The sequence below is a fragment of the Drosophila sulfurigaster genome, chromosome 2L (assembly GCF_023558435.1).
Source record: "Drosophila sulfurigaster albostrigata strain 15112-1811.04 chromosome 2L, ASM2355843v2, whole genome shotgun sequence".
In the NCBI taxonomy this organism is placed as follows: Eukaryota; Metazoa; Arthropoda; class Insecta; order Diptera; family Drosophilidae; genus Drosophila; species Drosophila sulfurigaster.
This window is the reverse complement of record NC_084881.1, coordinates 26009266-26021047: the sequence shown is the minus strand read 5'-3', so window position 1 is coordinate 26021047 and position 11782 is coordinate 26009266. Positions and strand designations below refer to the sequence as shown.

The following is an 11782-nucleotide window of genomic DNA, read 5'->3' as shown; positions in this document are numbered from 1 at the left end:
TTGCGCACAGCGTTAACGACTGTTATCGTTAGCAGCTGTTAGCTTTTAAAGTTGGCGCCACCTTTAAAATCGCACATAGTGCAGAAAAAACACTTGAAATATTATTAAGTTTAATATGTATGCTTAATTACTTAATGATTAAAATAGACATAAAAATACAATAGACAAATATTAATGAGACCATTTCTAATACGAAGCCTTAATGAATGAAGCCTTAATTGCTTGTTTTGGCCTTTTCTCTTCGGCAGTGTCACTTCTTAGTTTATGTTCAGTCGCTTCATCGTTTAAGATTGTTTAGCTTCAAGTCTCCGCATCCTTTTTGGCATTCGATGGTTCACTGGGCGGCTTGTAGAACCACCAGGCGCCCAAGAAGAACACCACAGAGCAGAGTTTGCCAATCAAAGCCAGCAGCCACATGTAGCTAGAGGAGATTGGGGGTTAATATTGTTACTACGATTGGAGGAATACAATTTACCGGCTAATATAGTAATTATCATAAACTAGACAAGCGCCGCCTGCCTGTTCATCGCAGGACTCGTGCCACAGCATGCAAGATTCGTCAATGAGGGCACCAAAGATCAAAGGAGCTGGAATTGTGCCCATCAAACGCACCTTGATCCACTGCAGACCTAAGGCAAACGAACGCTGCTCATCCTGCACACATCTGCAAAGGAGAAACTGTTTATTAAGAGCTAGAAAGTAAAGTCTTTCCTTACCTCAGAGTAGCAGACAGCGCTGGCATTGTGGCCAGAAAAGTGAAGAGCATCAACACAAAGCAGAGACCCACGAAATAGGAAAGATTTTGGCACTTGGATTCGCACATGATATTCGTTGCTTCAGGCAGCTGTTCAAAAGGATTCTCAATGCAGCTGCAGTTGCGATAGATCTTCTGGGTGTCCAGTTGCTGCTCCTCGCTGCAGCCTGCAAAGCAGGGACTGTAGTACATGACGCCATCGGCACCACAAATGGGATCATAGTTGCTCCGACTGCAGCCACAGTTGGCATTGCAAGGAGCCTCCAACGAAATGGGCAGTGGGTTGGCTTGAAGCGTGGGCATATACGATGTGGTAACCCCAGCAAACGCTGCATTGGGGCAGGAAACCAAGAAGCAGCTAGTGAAGAACGTGGCCACCACGGTGGCCAACAAACACATCTTGATGATACCGCCGCAAGCTAGATTCAGCTTCTTAACCAAATAGCCACCGAGGAAGGTTCCTCCTCCGCCCGCTGGCACTGTAATCAATCCCATTAGAAGCGCTGAGATCACAGGCGAAATGCTGAATTGATTCTCGATCTGCTTGGGCAGGAAGGCAGCGAATCCAGCGATGACCAATCCCTCTGTGGCACCAGCCAAGTTCAGGAAGAAGAATGTGGGATTCTTGAAGAGCGTCAGCACAGCATGAGGAAGCTCTCCAAGGCGGCGATGTGGCTGCGACTTCGTTTGAATATCTTCTGTTGTCTTTGCGTTGCTGGCAGCATGAGCCTCGGATACTTTGGCCAACTGCAACTTCTCTGCACCGGGCAGAGACTTGGGATAGCCAAAGATGGGAATGGCAATCAACACACAGACCAAAGCAGCAAACACAAAGCCAATCCACCAAGCACCGATCCACACTTTGCTGTCGCTTGTCAAGCTTAAGCTGTGGAGAGAGTAGAGAAATTGATTAGTGGGGAATTTAATTAGTTTGAACTTAAAATTTAATATTGATTATTGATATTGTCAATCAACTAACAAGGAAATCAATCAATTTAAAAACTTGATAGTTAAACTAGCCAAGCAATTAATCTTAGCTTTAAATAATCAACTAACATAATGAATTGGCCAATCAATAGATTCGATTATAGAGATGTTTATCAACATCAATCAATTATGCAGTCAATCTCGGTCACTCAATAAATTATTCATTAATCTTATCTTTATCTGTTCAAATCTACTCCCAAACTATCTAAAAGTAGTTTCCCAGTCAACAGGTTAGGGTATGAATTAAAGACTTAATTTCGCATTCAATCTACTTGCTTGTCAATCAATAAGATATTTATTCGCTTTATGTTATTCCAACAACTCTGATTCAATTTGGAACTGATCTTTCAATAAATCAGTTAGAATATCTCTTAAGAAACCTGTTCAAATATTCTGTGAGTTATTCATTTAATTTCACTCTATAATTTTACTTTTCTCTGTACTGTTCATATGTTACGTTTCTATCAAACGATTAGTCAATCAAATCTGCAGCTTTAAACCTTATTAAGCAATCAATCAATTATTCAATCATTTTGAATCCCTCCTTACTTTTACTGTTGTTTGTCTTAATTATTCTTAGATATCTTTAGCAATCAGTTTCAATATTCATTCAACAGGTTAGTCAATGAAATATGTAGTTTAAAAACTTATTAAGCAGTCAATAAATTATTCATTCATTTAAAATTCATTCTTACTTTAACTGCTCTATGCCTTAATTATTCTTAGATCTTTTTATCAACCGCTTCGAAACAGAGACAGTCAACAGGTTAGTCAATCAAATATGCAGTTTAAAAACCCCTTAAACAATCAATCAATTATTCATTCGTTGCACATGAAATTTACTCTAGTCTCAATCTATCTCCAACTACCTCTGCTATATCTTTCTCTTCACTCCTGTCTACCACATTAAACCCGAAGTTCTCCCTTCCTCAGTCGACCTTCTCGAATAGCCATTATCTATTTTTGTATGCGGCAAATAAATTGCAAATTCAGTTAATTTACATTTGGATAAGCCAATTGCTTTTGCCGCGCATAAACCAAATGTTTCATGTTCTTTTCACATAATTTAGAAAGCTCGACGACCGTAAAAGTGGCAACCAGATTTAGTCGCGACGCCTCCAACTCCGAATCTGAATCCGATGCCAACTCCAACTCCGCGGTACTATGACTTATGGCATCACCTTGACAATAAGCTGTGCTGCGGCTTATCCGTGCAATGCAGTGTTTTCACCTCCTCCTCCGCCTTCTCCATAAGCTGTATACAAATGTGAATCAAACAACTGCCCCGACCACAATCGCAATCGCAACCGCAACCAGAGTTACAACCACATCCAGTGGCACATCCACATCCACATGCTCATCCTGGAATCTCATTCGCACCTTATTTCCTCGTTGTCAGCACGAAATGTTGTTTTATTAGTCTCCGGAGATATTTACGCTCCGGCGTGCTTTGTCCTTTGGCCTCGCCACGTTGTCCTTGGTTACAAATGTCGCGCACAAAATAAGCTCAACGACGCTCCCCGCTCTCCCTCTCCCTGTGGGCCATCATTAAAGCCATTTGACTGCCCCTCTTACTTGCCCCCTTCACTCCCTTCAAATAGCTGTGACCCACGCGATTAATAACAATCATCCGGCTTGCACACAACATATAATACATATGAACAATATATACTTAATACTCGTACTTACTCAGCGGCATCCACGGTTACAAAGTCCGTGTAAATGAGCAGCAATTGACCGCCGAGCACATAGCCAACAGCTGGTCCAATTATGGCCATCGTGTAGTAAATACCTGCAAGAATGTAAAACACAATTAAATCAATTAAGCATTCAACTGCATAATGCTCTGTGCTTGGGCCTAAGAGGCAACGAATAATATCGAATAAATATGCAGAAATGCATTCAACATTTGACTTCTTGAGACCCTTTAAATAGCGTCAGCAATAATTTCAAATGTAGTAAAATAATAATAATAAATAATATATAAAATTGCATTAAATAATCAATTACATAATGCCTATCTGAAAGACCTTAAAGGAAACCAATAATGCCAATGAATACAACATTTGACTGACTGAGACCCTTTTAATAGCCGCAGAAATAACTTAAAATATTGCAAAATGTTTGCTTTGCAAATGAAATAATTATTAATATCTTCACAATCTAAATGAAATTAAGCAATCAAATGTTTAATGCGTCGCAAAGGACCTAAAAGAAAATGCACATTGTCGAATAAATATTGAAAGATATTGTCAACATTCGACTGGTAGAGACCCTTCAAAGAAATAATGCACATTTTTCTAAAGAGACAAATAATAGCTTACCCTAACAGTATTTACAAAAATGTAATCAATTTAACATTGAATTACAGAATACCCCGCAATTGTTGTAATAACTAAATTGTAACGAATAATGCCTTTAAATAGGGAATATGTTTAGAATATTCGACTGGCAGAAGCCCTGTAACTCACCTAAAAAATGCAAGAGAATGTTGCTGTATAAATATTCAAATCTATTTACTTTGGCAACACCTTGCAAGTAAATTTCTTAAAGCAAGAGATAACAATAATTCTAATGTCCGTAATACAACGATGTCTTAAATATGTCAACTATTTTGAATAAATTTTAAACAATTTAAATCAACAAGTATCCTCAAAAATAACAGAAAATTACAGCTGGATAAAAATAATTCACATTTAAAATAAAAATTATAAAAGCATAAAGTAGTATAAGTAGTAAACATTCAGAAATAAATGGAATACCTATAATGTGATTATTTTATGCAGTAATGTGATTATTTTATGCAGTAAATATCTAGTTTATATTCTAAATTTCCTTTAAAATGCATTTAAAATTTAGAGGTTTCTTCAACTCACTATTGATATTATTTGTCATCTCCTTCAGGCTAATTGAAGAGTTGATAAACAAGTTATGAGGCAATTTACAAATACTGCTGTCACTTCTAAGCTCAATTTTCCACTTTGAACTTGGTCCTTGTCAAATTAATTACTCGCACATTGCGCACAACGCTCAGAATGTGTTGCCACACAATGCGGCAACAATCGAGAATCGAGAATCGAGAGTGCGTGGTGGCAAAATGGCAAATGGCAATAAGTCAATGTGCTGCGTTTATCATTTGACTGCATCTTAATTTGCATCACAATGCGCAAAAGGACACAGCAGGAGTAGGGGAAGAAGTCGGAGAGGGAGTGGGAGCAAAGGACACGCACAGCGAGGACGCATTTAATAAGCTCATAAGAGAGAGGAGAGTGGAGAGGGGAAACAAATGCTGCAGGCAAATAAAATAAAAACAAAAAGCAAACGAAAATCCCCAAAACGAATTTCAATTGTTTGAATTTGAACCAAAAAGCAAATGTGAGAGAAGTTAGAGAAGCTGTACGGAGTTGATAAGCGAGCCGAAAGCGAGGCATACGATAAACTTAACTAGGAGGCAATAAATTTCACCAAGCTGAGCTGAGCTGTCGCTTTCTGTCTCGCTGTCTGTCGCCCCTTTTCGTTGTTTGCAGCCTGAGTCAGCTTTAAAATTGGGTCAACAAGGGGGGAATTCCCCTCCGAAAAAAAGGGCGGGAGCAAACACAGTCAACACACAGTATTTACTTCCCTTTGTTGCCTGCCGCGCATCGTCTGGCATTTTGGCAATATGGCAAATAAAAATAGAAATGGAAATAAATATATGCAATGTGTGAGGCACACAACTACAACAACAACTACAACTACAAGATACTCAGATACTCAGATACCCAGCAGCCTTTTGCTTAGTTGAGCGCACTTCATTTGCTTCGCAGACGGAGACGAAAACTTTTCGCCTTATCAATACAGACTGACGAAGAGGGGAGAACGCAAAAGACAGACTTGAACAGTTACCCAAGTAAACAGATGACATCTTTGTGGATACATTCTCATCCAGATAGGTCACGCCCAGCGTAAACAGCGGCGATGCGCCCGCTCCATGCAAAAGTTGAGCCGCAAAGAACAGCCAAACGGTCCAAGTTAGACTCTCGCTCACATCCGCATCTCCATCTAGTTCCAACTCCAACTCGTCATGGCAACTCGCCTGCAAATAGTTGTTGCATTATATGTTAAATCTTCGCCAGCAGCGTCATCGAAAATCCAATACCATCGTTTGATTTGTCAATTGTCCCGCGTCCACATCGCAGTTGTTCGCCTCGGCAATCGTCGCCCGATAGCTGCCGACCAGAAAATGCGGCAAAGCAAAGATCAGCGAGCCGAGTCCCATCAACAGCAGCCCAATCGCAATGAAGCACGGCTTCGAGGCTCCTTTCCTTCCACCGTAGTAAGTCACGGGAACGAGGCACACAAAGGAGGCCAAATCGTAGGCACTGGCCACGAGTCCCGTCTGACGAGAACGGAGTCCAAAGCGACGCTCGATTGTCGAGATGTTCACGTTCACAAAACCATTCACAATCAGACCTGTAAATGCAAGAATTTATTGAAATATAATAATACGAAATTTAAAAGATTTCATCATATAAAAGAGGCAAGGGAGATCTGGAATATTATTATGTTTATTATTTTATTGAAATAACAAATACGAATCCTTATTAACAGAGCCACAAAGGCCTTCAGAGTCGAATATATTAGAACTTATAGACTTTAAGAAGAATTCTCCCGAGTTATATTCTCTTATTATATTATTATTACTATTATATCAATTAAAGACAAGATTGTGAAAACATGTTTATTCCTTTTCAGTCCTAAATAAAGAGCCAGGTTTATCCAATTAGCTTTGTATCACCATCAAATCTAAATTTATTGTGTCACTTTATTCTTGTTTTAAGATAATATTTTAATTATAATTTTATTTTCCGCAACCCGTTTAAATACGATGTCAAAAAACGAAAATATCTATACTAATTAGTTACAATATTTATACTAAAATTATTTCAAAAGAAACACTTCAACAAAACTCACATTTTAAAAAGCAAATCATATTGCATTGACATGCCAAGAAGTATGCTACAATATTTTACTTTTAATTGATACTCTGAGCAATCAAAGTGGAAATGATTTCTTTAAACAAAAATAGATCATTGATTTTTGATAGAAATTACAGCATAGAAAATTCTTCGCTAACGACATCCTCATAAAGCAAATCAATTCAGAATTGAAGTTTTTTATAAATATGTAATAATAATCATAGATCATTAATTTTAAACAGAACGCGTGTTGAAGAATCTTTAACCAACGACATCCTCATAAAGCAATCAATTCAGAATTGAGAAATCGCTGCTGCTTGGCATCAAAATGTTGACAACGTAATATGAAGTAAAACACATAAATGTGCGCGTGTCTTGGGCAAACATCTTTTGACAAATAGTTCATGAATCGAGTTGCATCGTTCAGTTGATGCCAGCCAGCAATGTTTTGACTGGAATCGAACACCGGATATCACCCCCGCACCGGATAAATCCCCCTCGGGCACACTACACGTATTAGAAGCTATTACCGGCAACATCCCTCAATACAAATAATAATAAAAAAAAAAAAAGAAAAGAAGAACGTAAAAGGAGCTCAACAGATTGCAATACAATCCATAGCAAAGTTAAGAGGAGGGGATTATAAATTAAATATCTGTAGGACAAATTGATTTTGCACATAAATATCAATTTTGCGAGGTGGCGAGTGGCATTCATTGTGTTGCTTAGAATATGACTTTGCAATGGCAAGAAATTCAATTTATTTCCCAATAATCGACCTGCTTCAAAAATGTCCTTTTAGTCACACGCTGGACATTCATCCCCGCCCTTCATCCTGTCCCGCCCCCCCATTGAGAGTCTCAAGCACCTCATAAGTCATTTACCCCGCGTGGAAAACAGCAATCATATGGAATATGGATCAATTTCCTTATGTGCAAGACGAAGGAAGTGCTCAGGGGTTGGGACTTCCCCGTCTTACAATGCATTCGGAGAAGGGAGTTTGAAGTCTGGTGAACTGAAGTGTGGTTGCATACGTGACAATCTGGCGATTTAATCGAGTGCAACTCAAGGTTGTTGTGCCTTTAATTAGCCAATGCACTTCAGCTGAATACAAGAAGTCTCAATAAGTATAGAGTTAATTATATTAAATTAAATAGAACTGCAAACTTAACAGTCTGGGGCTGTCAACTTAAAAACACTGCTCTCTTTTAAATTATCCTTAATAGAAACTAAATTGTAAACAGTCGCTTTCAATAAATGTATTGGGTATGGAAATAAGATTAATTTTTCACAACAAACCTAACAGACAGGTGCTGCCAACTTAACAACACAATGTTCTACCTAACTGCCAACTTAGCAACACTCTTTAAAGTTATAGGAAAAATGAAAATGTAAACGAAGAACAATCACAGCGAACAATCCATCGAAAGTGAATTTGAAAATTAAGTTGCTGTTCTCAAATTTATTTTCAGAGAAGCTAAACCCAATTAGGAACTGCAAACTTAACAAACTGGTGCTGACAACTTAACAATACTGTTCTCTTGCTTTTAAATAATCAGAAACATTCAGAATTTGAATAACAAACTAAATTGCCGCTTTAAATATAAAGTGTTTATTTTGAAATGTGTTTGCTATGCAAAAAACTTAAATTTTGAACTGCAAACTTAATAGACAGGAGCTGCTAATTTAACAAGATAGTATTCTTATTTTAATAGATAGAACAAAAAAAAAATAAACATGAAAAGCAACTATCATTTCTTCTATCTAAAGTCAACTTTGATTAATAATTATCAATTTTCAAATGTATTTGCTGACATGATTAAAAAGGTGCTGCCAACTTGACAACGTTCTCTCGCTTTTCTTAATAATGAAAAATAAAGAAATTAAAATGATGACAGGTAATTTAAAATAACAATGGGGAAAAATCCAAAAACAGTTCCATCTAAAGTCCATTTGAATATTAGGAACTGCAAGCTTAACAGAAAAATGCTGCCAACTTAACGCTGTCTGCTTTTAAATTCTAAAAAAAGGAAATGACAGGCAATTGAAAATGATAATATAGAAAAAAATCAAAAAGCAGTTCCATCTACAGTCGATTTGAATATTTATTGTCTATTTTAAGTGCCTGATTCTAAATGTATTTGCGAATAGAAGATAACCCCAATTTAGAGCGTAGCCACAATAAACCGTTAAAATGTGATGAAATAAGGAGGGAAAAGCTCGACATGACACAACACGATGCGACACGATGCGATGCGCTGCGATGCGATGCGATGCTGCAATCCCAAAAATTGTTGCGGATGATTTATGTTAATGCCATGTCAACTGATTAATATTTTCGGTCACGTGCCGCCATTCATAACCCATAACCATGCCCCCCATTCGTTCCACACTGCGGAAAGAAGGCAGAGAGAGAATGAGGCGGGGCGGGGGCGTGGATGAGGGCGACAGCAGGGAGATTTATCGCAGCACGCGACCTGGCAAACATTTCCAAACGGAGACCGGAGAGAGACTGAGAGAGAGAGAGAGAGAGAGATAGCGCTGAGCCTTGTCATCACTTTGACACCAGCCAGAACTGTTTGGTTTCAGTTGCTTTGGCTTTCGTTGGATGGAGTCCAAGGCGGAAATGCGCTCACGTATGGACAATGTGCAACAGATGCCAAGCGGAGCATATAATCATGGCATGGTTTGTTTGCGGCACGACCAGAAGACATAAATACAACTGCCAGCAGGCTGACACCAATGCCATTGCCATCAGCTAATCCCTGCTACACAGTCTAATCCCGCATCCAGTTTCCTAAAAAAAACACTTTTGCAATTGGTGAATTTTAATTAACCACATGCTGAATCGCCTACAAATCCGTCTCCACCTCATTTTCCTTTTTGATACAGATTTATATCTTTGGCCACTTGCACTTCCCGTTTGCACCTCGACAACATCTTGAAACTGTTTCCCTTTTGAAACTATTCAGAGAGAACTTCAGTCAGTCAGTCAGTCGGTGAGTGAGTGTGTGTGTGTGTTTTGAGGTTAATGCATCCTCGGGCTAAAAAGCCACCGAGAAGAAAGCTCCGTTGACTGCCCGGGGCTGATATTAATTATTAACTCGCTTCCCATTCAACAAAATTGTGGCCCAACCCTTGCCCCCAAATGCTTATCTGTTGCACACAGCCTTTGCCTTTGCTGCAGTTCAAGTCGCCAACTCCTGAAGCCAACAGCCAACACACAGTGCTCAGCGATGCTAATGAAGCGTTCCACTTGCCTCAACCCCCTTACCAAGAAGAAGAATAAGCTCCAGCACAAGCCCATTCCCATTCCCATTCCCCCTCCTCCACTTCTTTTCCACAGCTCAAGTTGTTGCCAATAGCTGGGCCCATTACCACCTTTAAGTATTTAATAGTTCTTAAAAAAAAAAACGCTTGCAAATAAGTTTTGTTAAAGATTTCAGCGAGACGTGCAAGCTGACAGTAATTGAATTGCAGCTGGGATTAAATTTTTGGCTAATCAGCAACTCCCTTAAGAAATAATTTACTGCTTTACCAACACTCTCTTTATTTTTCCTCTAATGTGAATTTTACATGTAAAGGAATATTAGCGATAATTAAATTTTGACAAAATTAATCCTCATTAATTATGAAGTAAATATTGAATTAAAAAATATCCCCACGATAAATCAATTTAAAATTTGTTTACGGGAATTTTTCTATTTGCAAAGACGTTGTATTAAATTCTGCAGTGTTTCTTGAACTGCATTTCTCTTGAAAATGATGAGCAATTATGGAAATAACAGCAGCGATGCAATAATTCGTAGTACACTAAAATTTTCAGGATAAAGCAAACTTATTACAATTTGGCATTACTAAATATACTACATATAAAATAAAATAGCCAACGCAAATTTATCTATATTGTGTACCTTCAAATTGAAACATTTCGAAATCTATCAGTGACTTGTAAAACGAGGATGAAAATAAAGGAATAAATAAAATGTGTAATAGGATAGTTAAAAAATCTAATAAAACGTGGACGAAAATAAATGTTGAAAAAAATTTAATTTAGTGAAAAATATTTTAAAATAAATAAAATGATTTCCTAAATTGCAAAGTTTTCAAGAAATCTAGCAAAAGCGCTTAAAAACTGGGAACAGTGCAACGGTAAATTGATCGTGACTCAATGAACTAAAACTGGAACTACAAATGGAACCGGAGCTGGAACAGCACAATAAGCAAACCACGAATTTGTTGTTTTTGTCAATGATTAAATTCGCGCCAAGTTTTTCATTTAAATTTAATCGGCACTATTGACACACGAAGATTAGATAAAAGATGACTTAACAGTTGGTTAGATAAAAAGTAATATTGTGAATGCTCATGCAAATATTTGCATTACAAAGATGAACTAATTTTTCGCACATTGCCAAGCACAAGTGCTAAGCAAACACACAACACCTTCATTTTAATCATTTAAATAAAAATTGCTTTCATTTTGTTGTCGAAAATTGCGCAGAGATTGCAGTTAAATGCTGAGCTTTGAATTGAGCGTGGGCGGATCAGCGAGACGCTGCCACATTAAATCGAATTAAGTTCGGCCCACAGTAGGAATTTCGCATTCTCCTTCCCCTTTCCCTTCCCCGCTTCCGCTTACCTTGCAATGCACCGCCCCAGCAGAGCCAGAAGAGCGCCCACTTTGCACTGCAGAAACGTTGCAGCCACTGCGGCTGGCAGCGACGCCAGCCAAAGCGTTGCTCTGCCGGCACGGTCTCCAGATCCAGATCTGTGGTGGTTCCTGTGCTGGTGGCGCTGCCAACGCGGCTGGAACGCGCACTATTATTGTTGTTCATATTGCTGCGCTTGGGCGCCTGGCAAATGGTGGACAAGTCGCTGGACTCCACATCGGCAGCCATTTTTTCCTTTTACAGTTATTTGTCACTCACACACTGAGAACACAAACGCGCGCGTCTGAAATATTTGCTAACTGCTGCGATCCACACCGAGTGAAGCGCCAAATGCAACTGAAAAACTGAACGCGGCAAAGCTCAGCCTGATGATGCTCGCCACTTTAACAGCGACAGGATTTAACATTAAC

The 11782-nt window shown here is 38.7% G+C and overlaps 1 protein-coding gene and 1 long non-coding RNA gene across 3 annotated transcripts in view; one reads left to right on the top strand and one right to left on the bottom strand.

Moving 5' to 3' along the window:
- Nucleotides 1-11782, top strand: part of LOC133841241 (uncharacterized) — a 29129-nt gene that overhangs the window by 2681 nt on the left and 14666 nt on the right. The window lies entirely within an intron of this gene.
- On the bottom strand, nucleotides 102-11713 carry LOC133841196 (solute carrier organic anion transporter family member 4A1). Of its 2 annotated transcripts, XM_062273539.1 has the most exons (7): nucleotides 11342-11713; nucleotides 5880-6193; nucleotides 5627-5816; nucleotides 3431-3533; nucleotides 717-1640; nucleotides 476-664; nucleotides 102-421 (listed from the first exon to the last, which is right to left on the bottom strand). In XM_062273539.1, the coding sequence occupies exons 1-7, from the start codon at nucleotides 11598-11600 to the stop codon at nucleotides 301-303; spliced, it is 2100 nt and encodes a 699-aa protein (XP_062129523.1). In that variant the 5' UTR covers nucleotides 11601-11713; the 3' UTR covers nucleotides 102-300. The 2 variants fall into 2 exon arrangements, with proteins under 2 accessions (XP_062129523.1, XP_062129532.1); XM_062273548.1 differs by lacking the exons at nucleotides 3431-3533; nucleotides 5627-5816; nucleotides 5880-6193; nucleotides 11342-11713 and adding an exon at nucleotides 2923-3193.